At 39.8% G+C, this 25,870-nt stretch overlaps 1 protein-coding gene across 1 annotated transcript in view; it reads left to right on the plus strand.

Moving 5' to 3' along the window:
- The first annotated feature begins 1,202 nt into the window (after nucleotides 1–1,202).
- The window catches only part of LOC149068901 (G protein-signaling modulator 2-like), a 32,674-nt gene continuing 8,006 nt past the window's right edge, over nucleotides 1,203–25,870 (plus strand). The window contains exons 1-12 of the mRNA XM_089251219.1: nucleotides 1,203–1,437; nucleotides 12,261–12,336; nucleotides 15,075–15,305; nucleotides 15,478–15,613; nucleotides 15,948–16,090; nucleotides 17,546–17,669; nucleotides 18,482–18,597; nucleotides 18,687–18,951; nucleotides 19,361–19,463; nucleotides 22,912–22,991; nucleotides 24,601–24,771; nucleotides 24,969–25,161. Coding sequence (XP_089107345.1) covers nucleotides 12,293–12,336; nucleotides 15,075–15,305; nucleotides 15,478–15,613; nucleotides 15,948–16,090; nucleotides 17,546–17,669; nucleotides 18,482–18,597; nucleotides 18,687–18,951; nucleotides 19,361–19,463; nucleotides 22,912–22,991; nucleotides 24,601–24,771; nucleotides 24,969–25,161 — 1,606 coding nt within the window. The 5' untranslated portion in view covers nucleotides 1,203–1,437; nucleotides 12,261–12,292. The remainder of the gene's footprint in view (nucleotides 1,438–12,260; nucleotides 12,337–15,074; nucleotides 15,306–15,477; nucleotides 15,614–15,947; nucleotides 16,091–17,545; nucleotides 17,670–18,481; nucleotides 18,598–18,686; nucleotides 18,952–19,360; nucleotides 19,464–22,911; nucleotides 22,992–24,600; nucleotides 24,772–24,968; nucleotides 25,162–25,870) is intronic.

Raw genomic sequence — 25,870 nt, forward strand, 5'->3', positions numbered from 1 at the left:
CCAGGGCCACAACTAGATATATTTTGTCACCCGGGGCAAGCCGGCATTTTGGCACCCCTTGTAATGTAGAAGAAGCAGATAAAGGGGTGAATTCGGCGCCCCCTTCTGGTTCAGCGCCCGGGGCACCAGACCCACCTGCTCCCCTCAAGTTGCTGCCTTGAACACACCACACTAAAGATATTTCTAGTGTGATGTTGGCGCGACCCGGAGTTTCTCAAGTGAATAAGGGGCCTCTTGATAATGAGATTTAGTGCTATGATTTTCGAGCGAAAGCATAGAAATTTACAAAAGCAGGTATTTTCAGCTATCAGGGCCCACAGATTATCACTTTTCAGGCCCACAGTGCTCTTAAAAAACGGCCCTGAGTCAGAGCTAAGAGCATCATGGGCATGGCCCCCACATAGGGGGGGGGGCTGACAGGGCTCTAGCCCTGGGGCCCGGGACGGTTCTCATCATTTTTTGCTTTTTCACGCTCCAAATTAACTACAGAAGGGGCCCGTCAAAAATCTGACCGAGGGGCCCGCAAAAGATCCCAGCCTAGGGGCCCCGTTACAGGATGTGGGGGCTATGATCATGCCCCCCCCCCGGGCCAAATGCTTTTTCTAAGACCCTACCTGGCGAATTCTCGGAAATTTAAACCGATTCTCCTTTTTGTGGGGGGCCCCTCTCTTCTTGACGCCCCGGGCCGTGTCCGGGTGGGGGCCCCCCCACCCCACGCGTTAAGACGGCGCACTGCTGCCAGGGGGAGGGCAAAAGCGGAAAGAAAGCCACGCCTGGTTAGTCTCAATCTTCGACTGATGAATTGCTCTTCAGAAGCACAAATTCACTTGAAAATAAGAAAAAGAGGGGGGGGGGTGTGAGAGGATATATTTTTTATCTTCCTTTTATCTCATTTTTTATTTTCTTTCCTTAAATAAATGCTATCGCCAACGGAGACGGCCATAATAATCTATCTCAATGCCAATTGTATATTTCCTGTTCAACCAACTGCTCATTCCTTCAGCTAAAAAAAAAGATAAATATATCACAGTGAAGTCTTTTTTTAAAAAACGGAAAGAAAGAAATTTTTTTTTCTTTCTTTCTTTCTTTCTTTCCCCCTTTTCTGAAAAAAAAAAATAAATAAACGAATAATAAATAAATAAAAATTGAAACCCGCCGAACGAACCGCGACCGCCGCCGTGACGTCATCGCCAAAACTGCCATTTTGAAGTTAAAACGCCAGTTGTGTTGTTGTTGGGTGCCCTCTGTCGTGAGCGAGTCGCGGCTGGTTTATTGTTTTTATATACGTGACAATCTCGTTGCCGTTTTAATTAACAATTATTGTTTATTGTTGATGAGATAGCGGATTGAATGGTGACCTGTTTATGATGATAGGTTTCGCTTTGAGTTGAATTGGATTCGTGTAATATATTATCACATTTCAAAATAGGATACAGGGTGAGTGATTGTTTTCTCAACGGATTCATTTAAATATCTCCCACATAACCATTAACATATGCTTAATTTCTGTATATTCGGAATAATCTCTTTATATTGGGGGATTCAGGTGAATAATTTACTGGTAATCGTTGGTTTCGTGTGCGTCAATTTACAATATTCTGTATTTGTATTCGGCCCATGGGCACGAACCCCCCTTCCCATAGGCGGGGATAGACTTAGGGCAATGCCCCCCCCCTCCCAATACCGTATCTCCGCCCATGTCCCTTCCGAAGCAGGGTTTCGACAGGTGTGAAGGGTATGATCGCACCGGGCCAGGCCGTAAAACTGGATTTTATTACATAGATTACGGATTGATTCTTAAGCAGGGATTCACAAACCCTAGGCGCCAAGCACGACCCCCCTCTCCTTTAAGGTCAGCGCCCGGGATGATTCTTATAATTTTTTTGTTTTTTCACATTATAAATTCACCATACATAGGCCCGTCAAGTTATCGAAATAGCGCAGTGTTGGATCAGAGGAGGTGATAAGAGCACTTAACAAGTGGTTTTCATTCCGAATTCCATCTACCCAGAGATTCTTCATCAGTGTTTCTGTGGTGAAAAGCCAGACACTCTCAACACGTTCAGAATGATCCATTGGTGTGTAAATAATAAGTTGTATTTAAACACTGATAAGTGTAAATGTATTACCTATAGTAGGAGGCATTCTCCACTTATATATGATTACAGTGTTGATGATCAATTACTTCTAAGGGTTGATTGTGTGAAGGATTTAGGTGTTATATTTCACAGTTCTTTTTCGTTTAACCAACATATTAATTTTATAGTGTCTAAAGCATCCATAAGTCTTGGGTTTATAATTCGTAATAGTAAGCTTTTTCACAATGTTGAAACTATTTTGTTACTTTTCAATTCCTATGTTCGATCTGTTTTAGAATTAGATCTGTAGCATAATTTGGAATCCACATTGCTTATTTAACATAGTTAAAATTGAACGTGTTCAAAACAGGTTTTTGCGCCATGTATATTTTAAGAAACATCAGTCATATAATCAGTACTTACCAAACGAAATACTTCGCTCATCGTTCTGTTATGATTCCCTTGAAACTCGCCGTCTCAGGGCCCTTACTAGGTTTTTTGTAAAAATTTTTCACACTGATATTAATGCACCTGATATTCTAAACCTTATTACTTTTTATTGCCCACGAATCAATCTTAGATGTCGTAATCTTTTTTATGTTCCTCCATATCGTTCTGATATTTTGAAAAATTCTCCATTGTACCGATTTCTGAGATGCAGTAATACTGATGATGTATATTTTTAAACTTTGATTTTTTTATATATATATATGTTTTTCTTGTATTCATATATGCAAACTGTAACTGGGCTTTTGCCTGTAGTTTGTATTTAAATAAATAAATAAATAAATAATCTATCACTAAAGCTGGTTGTCCACTGGAAGTGACAAACCGTATTTAATACGCATTTGCGTATAAACGATACAACACCCATGTAACTGGGAAGGGTAAAAGAAAAAGCAGTTTTGTAAGCCACAAAAAGTCAACAATTGTAGTTCTAACCCTTAATGCTTCAACTGTGGTGGCGCGCCAGCCTTGGGTTGACAGAGGCACCCCCCCTTTTATTATCTCACAATCATGCTGTTGTTTTCCAAGATAAAAAAACTCGGGATTTAATGTACTACTAGCTTTTTAAAAGGGTAAAATTGTTGTTATAGGCAGATGCATCTAAAAGTGATTATCACTGTAGTCAGGTTTGAAATCAGTCTCATATGTCACAGAACAATTAGTGCTACGGCAGAACTATCTGGAAGAATTTTAAGAAAAATGTTGAATATTATGAGCATTTTTATACTGCAGAACATTTTCAGTCAGCCGAGGGCTCGTTGTAGAACAATGAAAAACATTCTGCTTTGGGGGTTACAGAGGCCTACAGGTTTCAAGGTATTTATTTAAAACAAGAACGCCTTCTCCGAGTTTGTTTGTCTCATTAAGTAAAAATGGACTTGAAAAATTTGTAAAGAAAATTTATAAATATTTCCTCAAGATTTCATTTCATTTCATTTCGTGCACCGCCCAGGCTCTATCGACCATTGTCAATTTTAGCCATTGCCCGGATGAGGGGCTGGGCGATGTCGGGTGCTTTATTATGCATATAAAATATAAAATACATGACATTGAATATAAAAACACATTATTAAAAAAAAAAAAAAAAAAAAAAAAAAAAAGTATATACAGATTTAAATATTTCTATTATACAATTTATTCCGATGAGCTGTTCTGATGTCCCTTCCAGCTTTATTGAGCCCGAGCCCCCTGTTCCTCTCTGTGGCCAAGCGCCAGGTCCTGGACCCATGTCTTCCCTCGTTGGCTTGTTGGCTAGTGTGAGTCCTTCGTGTCACATTGGTCCAACCAGGTGCCAGGTCCTTCAGCATGAGGGGAGGGGGTTGTTCGATTATTCAAAAGCTCCTCAGCTTTTGGTTGGGTGCTTCACAGTTTAAACACTGATCATTGGGACTTTGTTTCTTGATTACTCTTTCACTGGATCATCCTATTTGAAGTCAGAGTCAGAGTCTTCCCATATTTCGACCGCTTCTTCTCTCTCCGATTGCTCTCCCTCTGTGTCGTATTCTTCGTCTTCTAATTCTTCTATTTCCTGGGAGAGTACCCTATCGACGCTGTCTTCGGCTTCTGCCCTTGCTCTCAGTCTTTCGCTCCTCCTCAGTTGTTGCGTTTCATGTGGAGTCTGGATGGTCTCATCCCTCTTGGTGTGGAGATGTTCCTGGTTGGCCTCTAGGAATTTAACCAGGTCCTTGATGGTTTCCATTGCTTTTCCATCTCTCTCCATCCTTTTGAACCATTCATGCTCCAACTGAGGGAGCGGCTTAACCAGGTGGAAATCTGAGGTCTTTTCGCACTCTGTTACGTAATGCAATGGGCTTCCGACTCCTCCACACAGGCACTTGTCATTGTTTGAGATCCCGAAGCGGAGGAAGTGGGTGGGGAACGGCCCGTGGCCCGAGAAGAATATCGTCTTCTCTCTGCTCCAAGATCTCTCTCTCCACTGTATTTTGGACAGGACCCTATGGATTAACTTCCCATGTGTGGCGGGGTGGTCCCAGAATTTCTGCCACTCTCCAAGGATGTGAATCTTTATTATCCTTTTTGCAGTCGCTGCTGGAATCTTCTTTTCCAGGAGGATCGTACGGCTCAAGGTTGCTGCCTTGGCCAATCGGTCTGCCTCCTCGTTCCCTTTTTCTCCGACATGGCCACGAACCCAGTTCAATTGGATGTTTCGATTTTTTAATAGAGCCCTGCGGACGGTCCTGGCGTCCTCGTGTCTCGTGAGGGGGTCTCTTATGGCTTCCAGGCTGGATCGGCTGTCTGTGTATACTTTGGACTGGGTCGTTGTGTTTTCCAAGCTGCTTACCGCTTCTCTTAGAGCGAAGAGTTCCGCCTGGAAAATCGTGCACCCTGTCAATATCCTCTGCTTCCACTTCTGGGTTACTACGTCATCCTCGTATCTCACAAAGGCAGCACCCGTTCCATCCTGGGTTTTAGAACCGTCTGTGAATATGGTGGTTCCTTCGTATGAGATAGGGCCCGTTTCTTCCAGGGTGATGATCTGGCTCTCCCGGATGTCGGTGGCGGGGTGCACATCCCAGTTTATCCTTCTCTGCTCTAGCTCACTCCACTGGTATTGGGCCTCCCCCAGACTAATGTTCCTCTTGAGTCTTGTCACCATGGCTGCTTTGGCGACATACTCCGTCTGAAGACTCAGTGGGGGAACTCCTGCGATGGCCTGCATGGCTGCTTTTGACGTCTTGTGGTAGGCTCTTGTGAGAAGGTGCAGGAAACCTCCCTGCAGGCTGTCCAGCTGCCTCTTGAGCTTCTCTGATGGGTCCTGGTACCACGCAGCAGCTCCGTATGTTATTATCTTGATAGCCACCTGGTCGTACAATATCCTTCTGAGCTTCTGCGTTAGTCCCCATCTTGGGCCTGCCATGCTCGCCAATGTTTGAAGGTTAGCGTTCGCCTTGGCTCCCTGGGTTTTTACGTGTGATATCCAGTCCAGGTCTTTGTCCAGAGTGACCCCAAGATATTTCATCGTCTTCTTCCATGGGATCCTGGTTCCCTTCATCCTTATCTTGGGTCTCTTGATTCTTGAACTGTACCACAGGTAAGAACTTTTTTCGATTGCCGGCTCCAGATCGTTGTTGTGTAGCCAATTGGCCATCTGATCCAGAGTCCTGGTGGCCTTTCCTTCCATCTCTTTCCATTTCTCTGTGACCATGACTATGAGTATGTCGTCCGCAAAGGCCTGGACTCGTACTCCCTTTTCCCAGGACTGTTTAAGTAGGCCGTCCACCGTGACGTTCCACATAAGGGGGCCCGAGCACGAGCCCTGCGGACTACCTCTCGTTTGGTCATGTTCCACGAGCTCACCTCCCAGCTCCATGCCCACTTTCCTGTCTTTCAGGAGATGCATCAAAGTCTGTGTTAGATCTTGTGGTGCGGGAATCTGGGCAAAGATCTTTCTCAAGTTGGTGTACCGAAGTGCATCGAATGCGCCCTTGATGTCGATGGACACCAGCGCCACGTGCTTTCCTTGTGTCCTGGCTTCCTTGATGTTGTCGACAACGTCACAGAGTGCTTCGTCCGCCGATCTTCCCATTCTAAAACCATATTGATTCTGGTGCAAGTATTGGTGTCTCTCCAAATGGTACATCACCCTCTGGACTAGGATCCTTTCCAGAATCTTTCCGGCGTGTGGGAGCAGGGTGATTGGACGATACGACTTTATGTCGTCCACTGGCTTTCCTTGCTTTAGGATCAGAATAACCTTTCCCCTCTTGAAGACCTTGGGAAATCTCCGCAGCTCCAGACACTTGTTGTAAAGCGCGGTCAGGAGCTCCGGGTGCTTGCCATTAATCGCCTTCAATATGGGCACGGTAAGCCCGTCCGGGCCCGGAGCCTTCTTGTTACCTGTCCTGCTCAGCGACCGCTGTACTTCCTTCTGGGTGATGTTCGGTTCCATCGGGCCAATGGAGGGCTTTTGGTGGTTCTGGCCCCTTTCTTCCTCCTCGTCTGCTTCTCTTCCCAGCTCCACCTCGTCAGTCGGGTACAGGGTTCTAAGTTGCCTGGCTATGGCCTCTTCCATCGTCTGGTCTTCTTCTCTCATGATGATCTGGGCCGTGTTTTCTCTTCTCTTGGCCGTCACTCTGTAGACGTTGCCGAAAGCATCCGTGGCCTTTTCACAGTACTGACGCCATCCTTCAGTCTTCGCTTTCCTGAGCATCTTTGTGTACTGTGCCTGGTGTTTCTTGAATTCGATGCACCTGGTTGTCTTGAGTTCTTCTTCTTTCGCCCTCTTCCATCGCCTGTGTCTGGCTCGCAGGTGCTTCCTCTCTGTTTCGAGTTGCTGAGTCCACCAAGGTACCACTTTCTTGGTTGGTGGTTCTTTCCTTGCCAGAGTCTTGTCCGCCATTTCTCTGAGGCAGTCTAGGACCTTTTCAGCGGCTTCGTCGAGAGTTTCTCCGTTGTCCGCTCTCATGATCCTTCGCAGGAGCTTAGGGATCTGGGCCGCCACCCTCTTGACAAATTTTTCCAGTCTCCTGATGGACGAGCTATACCTGGGTTTTGGGGGTACAAGACTTTCCGTACGCCACTGGAAGTGGATGTATTTGTGAGAACCATGGGTGACTTCATCTCCGACATGCCATCTTTCCAGTTCTCCGGTGTCCTTCCAGAACGTCTGGTCCGGCCACCCCCTCTTCTCATTGTGCTCGTAGGTCGGTACTACATTGCCCCTGCTGGCCACTTGGAGTTGGAGCTCCATCGTCAGATTACGGATCGACCTACCTCTCTCGTCATCCTCCCTGTAATTCCAGTCTGAGTGGTGGCCGTTCAAATCGGTACCGATTATCGTTGGTTCTCCCCACTGGCTGAGAACTACCTCTCTGATCTCGGCAAGGGTTTCCTGGATTTCGGCTGTCGGTGAGGAGTAGCCGCTCATAATGACTACCTCCTTGCCATTGACCCTTGCTTTGATCGCTGCTGTGTGCTGACCCAGCTTCTATATTCTTATTGCAGAGAATTACGGCTGCTTTGTTGTTCTGGGATTTCCACTTTCTCCACGCCTGCGGCATGCCTTGTAGTGCACCCCTCGCCGTCCACGGCTCCTGGATGAGGAGGACATCTACTTGATTAGCCGCTACTTGTTGCTCTAGTAGGAATGTGGTTCGTCTGGCCCTATCTGCATTGAATTGCAGAAACTTGAGTCCTTGAGGCTGGGCTACTGGTGTCTGGATGTCAACTGGACGTGAGGTTTCCTGACACCTATCTGCTGTAGGCACCGTTGTGCTGCCATCCGTTTCCATATCTTTGTACTAACTTTAGTGTGTCTTGGGCGCCTAATTCTTGTCAGGTGCTCCTCCCTGGGGCCTCACCTTTCTTCTGAACGTGACAGTTCTGATCGATGGGTAGGTTCCAGTACTGTCCCTGACATCTTCCACTGTCGTGATTGATCTGGACAATTGTAATTCTCTTCCGCCTGGGCAGTCCTTCGCTCCGTGCCTATCGGCGCATCTCGGCGGGCTTGTGAATTGCGTGGCCCGGTGGCCCATGGCTTGGCACCTCAAACAGCGTGGCGACGGGATGAAGCTCCGAATTTTCGAGTGCCACTTATTAGTAGTGACCACCCCTTTTTTCAGCGCTGCCTCTAGTGTCCTGTTCTTTGTCACTTCCACAATTTGATGCACTCCCCCCGCAATTCTCGCTTTGAGCTGCGACTTGATCACAATGTCCTTTCCTGCCAAGTCTAGCGCTTTTTTGAGAGCCGTCACTATATTTTCCTTGCGTGTAGCGGCTGGAATGTCTCTCAGAAGAATTGCAGTCCTCTTGGTCCTGGGAGGCCGTGCCGTCATGACTTCGCGGAGGTTTCTGTCTGTGGACAATTCCACCTTGAACGATTGTGCGTTTTTTATGCTTCTGAAGTCCACTGCAATTCCCTTCTGTATCGACCGGATCCCGGCCTGTGATTCACCTATTCCCTTGCTCCTCAGGTGCCGAGTGATGACGGGTGCCAAAAGACCAAGATCTTCCGGGTACTTTGGGTATACCAGTATTGTATTTATCTTCTCCCCGTTGGATATGACCGCGGCGTATGTTCTTCTGTGTTGTGTGACATCGGAGATGCCATCCATTACCCTGAGTCTTTCGTTGATGTTGGGTACTTTCTCGTTGGCTGTGCGCTCAAGAATCCTCGTTCCAACCCGTGGGCTCCAAGTAATTCTCTTCGTACTTCCAGGGTCCCATCGATGGGGCAGGGCTCCACTGGTGGTGTTCCTCCCGTCCGGGTCCTCCTGTAGAGTATGTCGATGTGTATGTCGAGATGAAGATTGGAGATTGCGGTTGGGATGATCAAGAGCTTGCTTTGGACCCGTAGGAAGGGCATGTATAGGAGATAGAACGAATCGAACTCTGCGGGAAGATATTTCCTTCTTCTTTTTGGCTTTTCGCTTGGTAACTGTGATGAAGTCGGAGTCAGAGTCCAGCGTCGCCTCATCAACTGTTTCGTAGGCAGACATGTCGGACGGAGGACTGTCAAGCGAGGAAGATATTTCCGTGAAGATATTTTCTGGGAAAATATTTCTGCGGGAAGATATTTCCTTCTTCTTTTTGGCTTTTCGCCTGGTGACTGTGAAGAAGTCGGAGTCAGAGTCCAGCATCACCTCATCAACTGTTTCGTAGGCAGACATGTCGGACGGAGGGCTGTCAAGCGCGGAAAAACCATGGCCTTCCTCCGTTGATTTATGGGATGAAGGACAATCTTGAAGTAGCGGCTTTGTCTCTTCTATAAGTGAGTCTGTTGTTTGCGTAGCAAAAGATGTTGTAGAAGAGCTGAGAGACAAAGCCGCTGAAGATGTAGAATTATTGGCAGTAGTAGTAGCGGGAAGGATAGATGACGGTTCAGCAGAAGAAGAAGATGTCGATCGTGTGCGATTTTCCCGTTGAGGTTTACCCACATATTGTTCTATGCCGCTGGTTTGCGTATGTGAATCTGTCCGTTCTCCGAGTCCTTCAATCCAATTAAGGATTATGTCTAGAAGTTTGTTGGCTCTTTTCCTGGGTTTAAGAGGTATGTTGTATTCGAACGATGGGGTTCCTCTAACACCAGTAAAAGAGTTAAGAATTTCTTTTATGTCTGTAGCCATGTGCATGATGTTCAAGTATTTTCGGTTGCGTTCGAAACTATGGAAGGTGAAGATCTGTTCACTATTGTCATTATCCGAGGAATAGATTTCAGGGCTAAGTAGGGAGGAAGGGAGGGCTTTCGTGGGAGACAAGGTTGGCAAATTAGTGACGGGCGATAAAGCTGGAACATGTTGAGAGCATTTCTGTAGAAGTTTTGAAGCCGATCTTGTAATTCTTTTTCCAGAGAGGGAACTTCTTTTGTTGATATAAACCTGTGGTGTCGGTGTAGCTAGCTGGGTGAGAGGAGCGACTACGTTGGTGACTGCAGACGATTCGTTGGAGCAATCAATGGCATATTTTAGGCCCGGACATTCATTTAAACTATCTTCATAGTAGGTCGGTAATGAATAGTCCGTTGCAGAATCAGCTGTTGGACGATCTATAGTCTGTTTGATGGTTTTCTTCTTAGCTTTATTGGTTTTAGCCTTTTCTTGCGTCGTGTTGACAGTATGTTCCTTGAATTTATGCTTGTGGAGGCGCTTGGTCTTGGATTTAGGTACAGAGAGACCATGAGGCATCGACGAGGCGGAGAGTATTGGTGATGAGGCGGTAACTGTCGAATGGGTGTGAGCATCTTTAGTATGTTTTGGCGAGTGCGTCTGAGGATATTTCATGAAGATCTGGGCCAGAAGGCCTTTCGCCTTGGAAGACTTCGGTGTATCTTGAATTGATGTCATAGCTGTAGTATAAGGAGAATTTTTTGCATGCTGGTTCGTGTCATGCGTAGATGGCGAAGCATATGATGAGCGTTGTGTGTCAGGAGGTTGGCTGTATGCGGTTTCTTTACTTTTCTGCTTCTTAGAAGAGTGACAATGGCTTCTTTTTGGGCGGTCGATATATATGAAGGATGGATGCTCCGTACAGCTGTCTTTCCCGAGGTTTTGGCTATTGTTTCGGGATGAGGTAATGTTTTGGCATGCAGTAACTGGTGTCGTCGTCATCTGGGGGTCCACATGAGTCGTAGCGTAACGAGGTGCTGGATCCTGTTGAGTATGCTGCTTAGGAGGCTGCGACTCTTGTGCAGGAGAGGATCCGGCAACTGGAGAGATGTCTTTGAACAGATCTTCTAAGATTTCTCTGTCCACTTGCGGTATGTCGATCGTTTTGGACGTGATAGACATGATTGGTACAATAGATAAATACAATGAGCTAATCACAACGAATCAGAAAATTAATTGGACACAGAAACATAGGGGAAAAAACTGATTCGCAGGATTTAGAGTTCTAAGCTCAAGAAGAAATATATGTAAGATGTCAGAGTTAGGAGACAGAGATTGACGCCTATATATATATAGAAATATGAAAAATAGTTTATTGAAAGGAATAAAGTAGCGTAAAGTAGAGTAGATTGATCTTGTACTCAAGCCATTGTATACAGCTCATCCTTAATGTTAATGTACACCGTATTATAAAAAATCGTAAAATCGGGGATATTTTGATAACTAATTGGTCGAATTGAATATAAAATATATCAAAGTTTTCAGAAATATATAAGCTAATTCAAATCTATAAAAAGGAAAGATGTAGCTGTGATAGAATCTCAAATCCGTTAGTCTCGTTGTAAAATCGAAGCTTATTCTAGATAATTTGCTGAAAATGAAAAATAGGCTCAAATAATCATTTATATATAAATCTGGCAATAGAATTATTGAAAGGCATTGTAAAGCTGATCAGGGAATAAATTTAATAATTTCAGCTCGGTATTACCGAATATACAAGGTCCATCAATATAAAGACATCTCTTATCTTTGCTAGATATGGCGAATCGTTCCAAAAACGGAAAAATATTCAAAAATCACACAAAATCGATATATTTCTATGATATTTCAAGCAAGTGATAATTAAGAGCGACTAATAAAAGAAAAATAATAAGAATCAAACTCAAAAAGCAGCGAGAAGGTTCTAGATGAAGGCCCCGAAGAAGTCGCTATGCTGTAACATTGCGAAGAGGAAGGTGTTCACCGCGATGGTCGTATCTTCCGAAGTAGTCGTTCGATTCACTAGCGGTTTTCACCAGGGTGTAGCGGACATGCGGATGTAGAAGGTCACATAAAGAATCCAAGGATTGACACACTGCAAAATAATGAAAAGATGAATTCCAGGAATATAAGCACGGAGCGTCGCAATTGGTAACTTGCTTAGTTCGCGCCTTTTAAAAGACTTTCCTCAAGATTATTTAATGAACACACTCATCTGCATGGAGTGCATTTGTGAGCTGAGTAGTTTGTAAAGGTCGCTTTCAGTAGACAATGTCAGATGGCCTTTGTTGTTGTACTCAATGTTGGCTGTTGCTGCTCGTGGAGCTTGCCACATGTTGCTTCCAGTGGATGACCGCCCGAGGACACTGCCATTACCGGCTTGGCAAGTCTTTGATTATAAGTGGGGGCAACTGAAATATTAGAATTAACACCTAAACTTTTATCTATTTTTGAAAAGAGGGATGTTTAGTATCACACATGCTCAAGTTATTCGGAATAATTAAATAAATGTTCTTGGTCATGTTTTTGCAGATTCTTCACTAACGAAAGTTTTTTTGCTGTTTTTCAGAATCCACACAATTTTTGTGTTGAAAGTCAGAAATGCTTGTTATGCCTGGACCTGGACAAGTGCCCACAACATCAAGGTAATAATTCATTGGTTCATTAATTTTTTTTATGATCATCACTCGCTATAATTTTCTCAATATAATGGAAGAAGAAGTGACAAACCATTGTGAGAGAATAAATACGTCTGAGACGCATTGTTAGGGAATAAATACATCTGAGACGCATTGTTAGGGAACTATGGTAACCAAAGTAAACATTCCAAGAGCCATTTCTTTTGCCCATTTTGGGAACATGTCTTGCTCTGAAAAACTTTTAAAGTAACCTATCGTTCACACACAAGTCAAGCCCCTGTTTAGTCTATTTGCCAAATATAAAGATTGGTCTAAAATTGTAGATCTGTAGAACATACAGACAAACCTACAGGCAATCAATTTTATATGTATAAATAAATTAAAGACTTGTGGGTAAAAGTTCATTTGTATTTCATTCTTGTTGGGTGGGGTGGGGGGAGGCGCAAGGTGGTCCAGGCAAAAAGATACTTGTCTGTTGTACCAAAGGAATTTCATAGGCATAAGTTTTATTGACACTTGTCCAGTTCTTGTCAGAATCTGCAGGAATTTGTTTTCTGAAAAGTTAGCACACCAGACTGGTCCGTCTTAAGAGCATCATGGGCCCCTAGGCCAATTGATTAGTCTGAGGCTCTACCAGGCAAAAAAAATTACATGCTTCTCTCAAAAATTTCATCCAGATCTCTTTTTTTTTTTTGTGAGGCCCCTCTTCTCTTGATGTGCCGTGCCTTTATGGGCCCATGCATTAAGACAGCACTGACAAAAGTCCTGGTAAAGGCTCAATAGCTACTTAAATTACATACCAAAGTCTTTCGTTGCAAGGGGGTTCCAAAAAGCAAATCCCAGGTCAACATGGTGGCTAAAAAAGTGGTATTACTAGCTCACACAAAAGAAATAGGCTTGGCTCCTAAAAGTGTTTGGTTGGCCCCTAGAACTCTTCTTGATTTGTCAAGCCCTGCTGTATAATATCTTGGAAATTTGCAGCTTGCTCTGCTAGTGCACATAAAGTTAAAATTGAAAAATGGGTTATTTTTCTTGCTACTTGCTGAAGCTTTTTCTATTTCAACTGTACAGTTTTGGTGAGGATACTTTTCTTTCTGGGGAGCAGGGTTTAAGCTGGATAAAAAATTCCTTTCGCAAAAAAGCAAAAATGGGGGGGGGGGGAAAGCTTTAGCAAACTGCTAATGTAATGATTGATGGTTGGATGTCTATTCGTTTCGTACCTCCTGTACACATTTTTGCGAAAGTGGCTACTACTACTTTCGCATTTTGCAAAAAATGCGACTGTAGCTTAAACCCTGCTGGGGAGGGGGAGTAAAATATATAAATATGCTCTTCTCTGTGAATATACAGTGAAACCTGAGCATAACGATACTGTTTATAATGATATTTTCTTTGCTTCCCGTGGAATTCTTATTCCTCTACGGTATCATTATAGGCAGGTTTCACTGTATTTCCCAGATTGTTTCCAGAGTCTGTGTTAGTAGGCAGAGCATTCTGCTAGAGATTAATAAAATTATTGTAAAATTGACAAATGGCCAAATAGCAATGTTATACAATACACATTTTTTTAAATGTTTGGGGAAAATTGATCCCTAGGATGGCCGGTACCTAAAAAAGAAACAAAAAAAAAAAATCATTTGGGAATTGGGAGAATGTTTAGGTAGTGAGAAAAGATTTGATATCGTGGAATTCTTCAGAAATTTTTGAAAGAGTGGATGCTCGGGACTATATGAGGTGTGCATTCAATACTGATCTAGTATTTCAACAGTTGAGGAATGTTTTTGAGATGTGTGTGTATGGTTCAGTTACAGTAGTATTTAGACAAAAAGGTATAGTCAGTTCGTGAAGGACTGTTGTAGATTCTGTTATAAAGTGGAAGTTCCCAACCTGTATTGGTGGGAATCAGTTCCACAAGCTTTCACTGGCACCCACTAATAATTATGTTTTCATCCAATGTATGGCATGTGAAGCAGCAATTTTTTATAATGAATTGGAACAATTGTGTCGCTGCAGAGGAAAATATTGCATGCTAGGGGCTTTTGGTGTTCTTTGCTAATAAAATTTAGAATTCATCAGAAATTTAAATGAGAAAAGGGAGCATCTTCATTGTAAGACTATTTAGTCAACGTGCTATTAGTTCAATCTGCTGCTGTATGAAGTCGAATAACTGTCATACATGCCATTTTCTTCATTAAAGTTTTTTACTATTAGTTACTGTGAGAATTTTCACAGTTTTCTATAGCTACTTCATTAGCACTTCTTGCTCATCATAATCTATCATATCTGCATATGTATGTTATAGTCTATGTCCGAAATCTAGCATCTTTACAAAGTGTCTAGAAAGTGGTAATCTTCATGAAGTGGCAAGTGTCAGATGCTTGGGCAATGTGCAAAATATTCAGTCATTTCTTGAAGAGACTACTTACTTCACCAACTCTGGCTATATCACTATTTTGCAATTCAAATATCTCATCTATATCCTCCCTCGGGTTTGAACCTGGGACCATGACAGTAACCTTCACGGTGGTAGATGAGCATCTTAACACTACGCATTCGGTTATCCTAGAAGATAATAGACTGGCACTGTAACATATGTATCTTTAGAAACTTTTGTAATTTTCTACAGCCATTTCATTAAGTATTTTCGCCTGACTTGGACTATATTATGTATAAATCTTTTGTAGCATCATGGTGGAAAAATTTGTTTCGAATTAATAAGATATTGTGAAATATTTCACTTGCAGCCAAACCATGGATACTCATCCATTCCTTGAACTTGCCCTGGAGGGTGAACGCCTTTGTAAAGGTGGGGATTTCCACGGAGGCGTGGCATTTTTTGAAGCAGCTGTCCGTCAAGGAACCGATGATATGAGGATGCTTAGTGCTGTTTACAGTCAGTTGGGAAATGCTTATTTTTACTTGGGGGACTACGTCAAGGCTCTGGAGTATCATAAGAAAGACCTCGCTGTTGCACGGTAAGGAAAAGATAAGTGAAAGTTTTCAAGGATTAATGATTAGAAAAAATACTTTTTGTTTGTTGTCAAAGCGAAAATCATCCCCCCTCCCTCATGTAACATTTTAATTCACGTGTACAATGTCATAATTTCATACTTTCAGTATGTGCACGTCTCTATTTTTTTCTCTTAGAGCCATTGGGGACGAACCAGGAGAAGGCAAAGCCAGTGGGAACCTGGGAAACACATTGAAAGTCATGGGAAAATTTGATGAGGCAGTTACTTGTTGTGAAAGGCATCTAAATATATCGAGGAAACTTTTAGACAAAGTAAGTTATTTTCTTTCCCCTCCATCAGGTTTTGATTATGTATTGTAGAGGGGTTGACAAATCCCTGGCATGGTAACTGAGAAATCTTTATTGGTGCCTAGAATTTTCTATATGTGATTGTTAAAATAGTGTCTAAGGGATGATACGAAATTTTTCTTACTTCTTGACAGTGCATTTTTTAACATGGAAACAAGATATCAAGCCGGAAAAACATAATCTAGAACTGTTTTTCTTGAGCTTGCTTTTTTTCCCTGGTTGTATATTGCGCTGCCAGAAAACTATTTTTAAAAAAAATTTTCTTTTTCTGAAAAATTTTTGCTGTTTTCACCTGTAGGTTGGAGAAGGCAGAGCATTGTATAATCTTGGTAATGTGTATCATGCGAAAGGCAAGCGATTTGTGTGTTCTGGACATCAGGATCCAGGAGAATTTCCAGAAGAGGTGAAATTATATTTGCAACAAGCTGTCAGATATTACGAGTAAGTAATTACTTATGAAGATCATTGATTGTTTTAGCAAATTTTTGAAAATAAATTAATGTTTTATTCATAATTTTTTTTGAATGGATTTATATCTGGTTTTAGCATTATTAGTAGGATGACCATGTGTTCACAATTGGCGAACAACAAAAAAATCGAATACACGGAGAAATATGAAAATCGTAATGTATATTGACATATTATGGGTGCCATCTGCAAAGGATAAATGCAATCACAATCATGCTGACCTAGGCTCCCAATTGGGTGGGTTACTTAAAAAAACCAAAGTAAATCAATATATATATATGCCTGTGTACATAAAACCATGTGTTGCCACGAAATATATGTGTGATTTTCATGGATTTGCTCTGGACAGACATGATCCCTTGGTAGATCAAGCCCTTTAATTCAGTTGTGTGTAGTTATGTGTGTTGTTTTTGTGTTATGCCTTTGCATTGTATTTATATGTACAAAAATGGCAGTAAAATTTCTCTTTTTCCCTCCCCCCCCCCTAAAAATTTGTCTTAACTCCTGGTTACTCAGCGTACGGGAAAAAGTCTGTTTACATCAATTTTTGAGGTCATAATGAAACAGTTTCTGTGTATGAGTGTAATATATAGTTTTTTCCTACCTTTTTGTTCCATTGACCCCCCCCCCCCCATTCAGAAATTTTTTTTCGCATTGCCCCAAATCAAGCAAACCCATACGATCCCATATTACCTCTAGCTTCTATCACCTACTTTGGGAAACACTGGTCTAATGCAGCATCTGCTGAGCAACTGGGAGTTAAGATTTGTTAAAAAACCCAAGTGGGATGCCGGTCAGCGTGATAGGGGTTATATTTATCCTCTGAAGATGGCACTCATAGTGTGTCGAAATGTTTCCATGTATTTGCCTTATTTTTCGCTATTTGTGATAATACAAGGCAAAAAATTATTTACTCTTCCATGACTATGTGTTATTGAGAGAAATATTGGATATTGTTGATACTCAATTGTCAAAGAAAACATTGTCAAAAGCTATCAAAATTGTTATAAAAGAAATAAAGGGTTACACATCCAATTGGCAATGAATTCAATTTTAATTTCTTTAAATTTTTTGGAATCTGACAAAAAAATGAAGGGAATACTTATGATTATAATTGTCATACTATATTTATGAATTATGCTAATTATCTTCATCCACTATTTCAGCAAAAGTTAAAAAGTCGAATGAGCTCGGTTTAGAAAATGAGGCATTTCTTTAAAAATGTTTGGATGTTAATCCAAAAGATATGGGAATGAAGGATTCCTTAAATTACCAGGTATATGATAACTCCTAAAGGAGTAAAATTCATTTGGAACTAATGATTGAAGAGAGATTACAAAAAACATTCTCATATAATTGATTATGATTGTTGATGTATGATGCATGAATTATGGAATTTTGAAGTAATAATGTATTTTTTTTCTACAGAGAGAGCTTGCGGATAATGACTGAACTGGGCGATCGAAATGCACGTGGGAGAGCGTGTGGAAACTTAGGAAATACACATTATTTGTTGGGGAATTTTTGTGAAGCTATCAGTTATCACAAAGAGGTAAGCGGAAATATAATGCAGCTATTACATGATGCTTTTTGGAAGATTGTGCATATTGACAATTCATTTCAAAAAGCTAAAGCTGAAAATTGTATTTTTGAGTTATGCATGCTATAAGAACAATGGAAAATGTCTATTTAAGCAACAGCAACACCTCCCAAATTTGCTGATACGTTCCCAACTGTAATTAAATCCGAGTTGGATTCCCATTCAGCTCCACACAAAGTTAATCTTTAAAATGCTGATATCTCAAAACAGAATTTTGAGTTGTTGAGTGTTCGTAGGAATAAATCAATGACACTCAGCTGATTCTGTGCCATCTTAACAGATGGGGTCCATCCAGGCACGGGCCTCATGAAAATGAGATCTGGTTGAAATTTCAGATAGTAAGCATGTAAATTTTAGTAGGTATGCATTTATAGTTAGGTGTAGAGCCTCAGAAAAATTGCTTTGCCCCAGAGACCTGCAATGTTCTTAATACGTCACTGAGCTAGCGTTAATTATTAATAACTCTTGAAAAAATTTCAGCACTTGTGGGGGGAAAAAAACTTTTACCAATTGATGTTGGTAAATGGTTTGGTGAAAGTGTAAAACGTTATCTTTTACAAGCATTTTTCAGACTGGTACTGGTAGATGATCAGGTTGACCATTGTGCAAAAATATTTAATTACAGAATTGGATACATGTTTGACAGAATTATCATTCCACGATAAATAATTAAAAAATGTTGTTTTCCTATTATTTAAAATAAAAAATATTTTGCTGAAATGTTCATAAACTTCAACTTTCTTCTTTTAATTCATACTTTGCAGAGGTTAAAGATAGCAAAGGAGTTTGGTGACAAGGCAGCAGAGAGGAGAGCGCACAATAACTTGGGCAATGCTCATATTTTTCTCGGAGAATTCGAGGTTGCTGCTGAACACTACAAGTAAAAAAAGTTGTCTTAAAGAAAAAAATTATGTCAATGGCATCAACATGGACCTGCTATGTTACTTATACTAATTACTTGTATTGCAGGAAAACTCTGGCCTTAGCGGTAGAGCTGCATGACAAGGCAGTTGAAGCTCAAGCATGCTACAGCTTAGGAAACACATACACATTGCTGCACGACTATCTCACTGCCATCGAATACCATTTACGCCATTTGAAAATTGCTCAAGAACTCTGTGACAGAATCGGTGAAGGAAGAGCTTACTGGAGTCTTGGGAATGCCCACTGTGCAGTTGGAAACTATTCCAAAGCATTGCACTATGCTAATTTGCATCTAGAAGTTTCCAAAGAGGTCAGTTAAGTGCTTATGAAATATTTAACATAAAACTTTTACATTAATTTTGTTGCTGGTCCATATATCGGGGAAAAAACTAAAATCTAAGACATTTTTAAATTGTGATTTTGTTTCTTGCTGCAAATTGGGTGTCAATGAATATCCTGTTTTTAACTTGATTGAAATGCTATGTATAGGAACATAATTTAAGAAATCTAATAACTCTTTTTGGTTTTGTAGGACAAATTAAGGTAATTTGCTAATTTTTAATGTACAAATTTAATCAAATTGATTGAGTTGATCAACTGAATTAAAATTCATAACCTCACTTAACAGCTGATTAGACCAGCCCAATCTAAAACCATATTCACTCAGACAGCATATAGACATGTGCAATTATACTCATATGTTTCCATTTTTAATGCAGATTGGTGATCACTCGGGAGAAGTCAGTGCACAGCATAGCATTATGGATTTGCAGAAAATTCTGGATTCGCAAAGTCCTGGTGGATATTCAGGAAATTCTAGTAGTACGTTTATGTTTCTTGGTTTTCCCATACTTTTTTAGAAGTGTCACTGTTGGATGACCAATTACACACTGGTAAAAAAAGCAGTTGCCAAGGAAATTTTAATAATTTTATGGTACATTGGGGCTGCTGATTTCACAAGTGGTGTGTTGGCTTTGCCAAATTGGCTGTATTTTGTGACTCTTCACATTTTCATGTAGTCTGCGGCCAGTAATCTTTGTATACAAAATTTTTACTTTTAATTATCTATTTTCCTATTTTATTCACTACATTATTAGATTTATACAATTAATTCTCGATATAATGATCCCCTCCTCTTATCAAAAATGGACATTATATTGGGAGGGTCATTATATCAATAATAAAATCATATATATAAGCCATTATATTGAAACATTTGGGTAGTCAATCATTTCTGTAGTTCAGGGATCTTCAACCTTTTCCCAGTCATGAGCACTACCTGTACCCCATCATCAAAAGATCACCCTTACGGCAAGTTTGACTTATGAATGCATGAAATCAGGATGATTTCAGTCCTTGAATGCAATTAGTACAAGGTGTTGAATTCGAATGTTGATCAAGTACTCACAAGCATGAAATAGGACATGAGCATCAAGCATTCTGGGTGCTTCAGGGAGCACCTTGGTGTTCGCGATCAATGGGTTGAAGATGCCTGCTATAGTGGAAACATGGCTATCTTGTTTTATTTGTGAAAAAAGTAATTTTTTTATATAACCACATATGCGGGACTGCTTCAAGTGCAGGGCCCTGTGTCTCTGCATTTGTCGCACACCCTTGAGGGCGAGTCTGGTCAATTTAGTTGAATACTAAACATGTATGTTTAATAAATAGCTATGGTTGTTTTGCAAAGTATTTATGGTGCAAAAATAAAATTAGAACGACATGGGCCCAGAGCCCTGTCTGCTCCTACCCTACCTTGGGGGGCAGTCATCTCTATATATGCAATACAGTTCAATTCTTGAGCAAGATATGCTATGTGGAGCATGTAGAGAAACAAGAATTTCTAATTTTCCTCTGCTTTTCTAACATGAGCTTTGTTGATCTGAAACAAAATCATTCCCGTCTAATACTATCTGGTCAAAGCAAAGTTAATGCATGGCAACACCAATATCTCAGATCACTTCTTTATGTCTAAATGGGGGAGAGGTCTTTCTGATGATAACTAATGAGAATTAGAAAATTTTAAAAAGAGCAATTCTTTTGAAGTTCTCAATTCTCAAAATATCCACGTTTTATAGATTATGGCCTCTGAAATTTATTAATAAACTTAAAACTGTTAAAATTAGGCATTTATAGCATGAAAATTTCAAAAAAAGTTTGAAAATAGGCAAAAAAATGGCATTTATGGCATTTTGTCTAAACCTCTGGGCTCTAATCATCAGAAATTCTGTGGTCTATAAGTGTTGATCTTAAGTTTATTATTGTTTTACATTTCACACAGTTTCAATGGGATTTGTATGTTGCTCATGTATTAATATTGAAATTTAATTTTCACTTCGTATTGAAAAATAGAACCAATCTCACAAAACCGATCCTACATTTGGAATCAGTCCAGAAGTTACCCCAAAATCACTGAAACATCTTCAACAATACAATCATTATTATCTATCTACAAATGTATGAAAGGGATCACATCAATGTCATTGATGTCAGTATTATATTCTGTGCAATGGTACTGGCCAGTTTTTGTCTTATCAGTACTTGTTGGTTATTGGGATGAGCTATTGACATGGTTTTTTTTTCCATGTTAGTATGATTTATAGAGTTTAATGGTATTTTAGGAAAATTTCCATCCACGCTTAAGTGCAGGACTTTTTCGTTGATAGTCAAAACACCTACATAAGTATACTCCTACACATTTCCATCCCAATGGAGATGGGAAAAAATCCAGCTTTGTCTTATGTAAGAGTGTTTTAACTATTAACGAAGAGAGATCCCACACTTATGAGCATGAATGAGAATTTACCTAAAATCCCATCAAACTCTAAATCAACTAATTTTGAAAAAACCATGTCAATGGTTCGTCCCGATAACCAACCAGTACTGATGTAATTGAAAAATGTCTGATGTGCTCTTTGATAAAATTCTGTTTTTTGACTATCATTATTTCATACTATCAAGGAATTCGTTTTGTGTATTCTCTGCAGTTAAGGAAAGAAAAACATTACTTTTCATGTTGCTAATGAATTTTAGTTTTAGATTAATAAGTCAAATATACAATGATTTTTTTTCTTTTTTTTTATCATAATTTCAAAACTCAATTATCAAACTTAGGTTGCAGGAACGTTTCTTCTCAACTTCATATTGAATAATGTTAATGCATATGCAGTTAGCACTAGTTTTTACAAACCTGTACAGACGTAATAATTTGTAAATTGAAGAGACGATGAAAAGAATGCGGGAAATATAGAAAATGAGTTCGTCATTCACCTTTATTGATGATTTCCATAAAAAATCACTTATTTTTGTTTGCTTCATCATAACATTTTGGTTATAAGATTGGGTAAATATGTATAAGATTCCACAGAATCCATGTAGAATAACATCTCACATGAATCTCGCTTCTCTGAAATACTATCAGATGGTGGTATGCCACTTTGCCAGAACCACTTGCTATAGAAACTATTTTTTGCGGATCTTTGATTAGAGGACTCGTGTGATTTTTTTGAATTTCATGTTTTTTTGGCAATCTCAGTCTTTGTAAGAGTTTACAATTTCTTTCAAGATATTTTTTTAATCTTCTGGCAAGCCTAATTTTTTCCTTTTGTTGGCATTGCGTAGAGGAAAGTAGACAAAGAGCAGTTAGTTGAAGTAGAGTTTGATTTAATCTTGACTTAGAAATGGCCTAATAATAAGCTGGTATAATAATGGTATGATACAATAACCTCTTATTGTATCATACCATTTCTGGAACCACCAGTTTATCCAACTGTGATGCACTAAGAGTGAATTACGTTGTCAATGCATCTTCAATTCATGGTCATTCCGCCAACACTTGTACTTCAATTTCCGGGCACTTGTACACAAAACATCTGTATTGGCGATGACAAATTGAGGAGATCTCTACCTCTCCTCTCTTCTATTTTCCTCTTAAGACACGTAGAACGCTTGAATTGAAGTAGTTTATGTTTCGATTGCAATGAACTTGGAGGCTGCTGGAAGAATAAAATAAAGGGAGGGGGGGGGGGATAACGGAAGGAAAAAGTTTGTAAAATAAAGAGTTGATAGAAATTAGAGTTCGTAAAATAGAGTAGATTTTAACATTAGCTGTATGACACTTTTTGGAACAGAGGACCAGTTTGTAAAAAAATGTGTGTTCGTAAATTGGAGGTTTATAAAATTGAGCATCAACTGTACTAGCATAGTGAATGAAATTTTAATAAAATTGTCTTTTTTCCTGATTATCTCATTCATTTTTGCTTACTTGAAGGCAGCAGCAGTCGAACTAGAAGAATTAGCATGGAACACATGGATTTACTGAAACTCACACCTGAAACTAAAGCTAATAAGGTAGAATATTTTGAGCTGCTAATTTTTAACTTGAATTTGCATGGTGATTCTATGTATTTTTCTTGGTATGTATGAGGGTGGATCAAATGAAAATGCAACAGGAGCCACAGAATGAAATGACATAGTTTATTTCAATACTAAGAAAATTGGTTAAAAAAATAAAATTAGGTTTTTGAGTTTCTTGCGATGTGTTTTACTTATTATTATTTTTTAAAAATTGCATCTCAATCTTTACCATAACGTTGAATTCTTATACACATTTGAGAGAGTTCGAGAGAAGACAAAATTGGAGCTGATCTGTTTTGTTTGTGCATGGAAGGCAATCTGCAAAGCTGTGTCTAAACCTGCCATCCTACTTAATGCCCAAACATGTAAAAACCTCCCACACGTTGTCTAAAAACAGGCTTTTGAGGGTTTTAATGTAGTGTGTCTGGACGCTGCTTCATTTGCATAGTCGAGCTCACGAAACGTGTGTCAGAAAGAATGTTTCATCGTAGGTGCTGTTGGGGGGGGGGGGGAGCTCAAGGGTTGCTAGATGTTCGTATATATATGGCCCATAAGGGTGTATGCAGGTTGGGATTGTATTGAATAATCATGAACTATTAAGAAACATGTGACCTCGAAAAACTGCTTCAGAGGAAGCACAATGTGGCCTGAGCCCTCTAGGTTCCAGCCAGTGTCAATGAGGTATTTTATGAACTTTCAATTAAACTTTTGTTGTAAAAAATTAAATTTTTGAGTGTTTTTTTTTTGTGTACTATGATTATGTTGTCCTGGGAAGGTACCCCCCTGCCATGGCAAAGCTGAACATTCATTACTACTGACAAGTTTTAAGCCAATGTTGGCATGTCTGTATATAAATGTTTTTTTTTCACTTAATTAGGATGCATTTTAAGCAAATCTTGAAGGCTCTTAATGTTGTGTTCTTAAAGAGAAATTCTTCTCGGAGAGAATCACATCTGAGGAAAGACAAAATAGGTAGGAAAGAATAAGCAAAATCGACAAATTTACCTCCTTCCTCTATTTGAGGAGAGTGAGCATTGGAAAATTTACCTTGACTTAAGTCGTTTTTCACTTATGTCCTGAGTCTTAGAGCAAAACACTAATGCAATTTGGCTATAGATCTACAGTGAAACCTGCACTATTCAGAACACTCGAAAATAATTATTTTTCATGTGTTTGTATTAAAAGATACTTGCTGGCTGAGAGGCTGTACAGAACGGTAACCAAAAAAGTAGTGTAAGAGGTTGTTTCTTTGGTTAAATGATACAATTCGGGTAAAATTGTGAATAAAGCAAGCTAACTCTTGCAATCTTTATTACCTTCAGAGTCTCTTATGTTAACCCTTTTACTGTTCCATGTTCCATTGCAATATTTACTCTTACATGAAATTTTTCTCATATGAAATGGGTACAACCTCCTTTATTTCAGCCGATAGAGGTTCTATTATACTCAAACTCTGTGATGTTTTGGAAAATATCACTGAAAGCATCTTGTGTGAAGAATCACCCTTTTTGTGATTTCGTAACTGACTGAAATATTGAGTCTTCTTATTTGTGCTGCAATTTTTTACAATGCCTTCTCATTTTTTTTTCCTGTTGTGATTCAGTCATTTGCTGATAATCCGAGGGAGAGAAGTATACTTATGCCAGTTGCTGAGGGTTCAGTGCAGAAAAATGGTGCCACTGCTGCCATGAAAGACAAGAAGCCATCAGGTTATCCTTATTCTGCAGAAGCGGCCGTTTCTAAGGAGGCTGTTCACGCAGTCAAAGACCAACCTGTAAGTCTGGCCTATTTTTTTACTTATTCGCAAATATTAGTGTTTTTGCTCATAAGCTTCTTATACTGTATCACAATTTTTTGTGTTCCTATTGCATTATTGACAGCAAAAAAACTCCTGCTCTTTTGCAGTGAAAAAAAAGTTTTTTATGCATTGAGATGTATTTATAATTTTTTTCACTCTCTATCTCCTTCAAGGACTTTGAAAGTTCATTGGACGAGGACTCCTTCTTTGATTTGCTGAGTAGGTTTCAGAGCAAGAGAATGGATGACCAGAGATGCACATTAGCGAGCCTTGAAAACAAGGAAAATAACCAGTTTATCGGCAATCGTCCATCATGCAGCTATCCATCATCTTCATCGACTCAAAATGGCAGCTCATTATCATCAGGTGAAATTGATCTTTTTTAAATCTTCCCATTGGCTGTTTACAGGGTATGAAAAAATCATGATTAAAAAAATCATATTTTTTAGATTTAAATTAACTGACTGCTTATTAATTAAAATGCATTACGAATGCATATTTTTGCATCACCAAACTGCTCTTGTCTCCTTAATTGCTCAAATTTAATTATACATTAATGAATAAACTACAAATGAACTATAAGCAAAAAATATGAACACCAAAAATCTGTGTTTATCTGTAATGGAGCCCAAATTAACTTCATGGATTCACTTTTTTTGTAAAGAAAAGTGCTTTTATTCATGAACCCCCTTCCCCCCATTAAAGTGAATGAGTGGTGGCAACTCAGTATCAAAGATCTGGTGCAGACAGCTCAATTCACTTGATGTACAACCAAAGGGCCATTCAGCATCAACTAAATAAAACAAATTCTATTGACAAGATTATGTCTTGCACAATTTGTGGATGTGTTTCCGACTTGCGTGATGTTGCTCAATAGTTTACACATTTCTATGTTTTTGTAAAAAAAAGAGTAAACTAAAAATTTTAATACGAAAAGTAAAGTTGAAAGCCCAATGATAGATATCTATATTGGTGCAACATCTATTATTATTTTAAATTGGCAATTAGGACAAGGCTTCGTACATAAAATTATTTCTGTTTTTTAATAATGAAAACTAATGCCACATTGCAATGC

This window comes from Pholcus phalangioides, unplaced genomic scaffold (genome assembly GCF_987345545.1).
Source record: "Pholcus phalangioides strain wild (caught in Gottingen) unplaced genomic scaffold, Ppha-v1.0 ptg000024l_1, whole genome shotgun sequence".
NCBI classification, from domain to species: Eukaryota; Metazoa; Arthropoda; class Arachnida; order Araneae; family Pholcidae; genus Pholcus; species Pholcus phalangioides.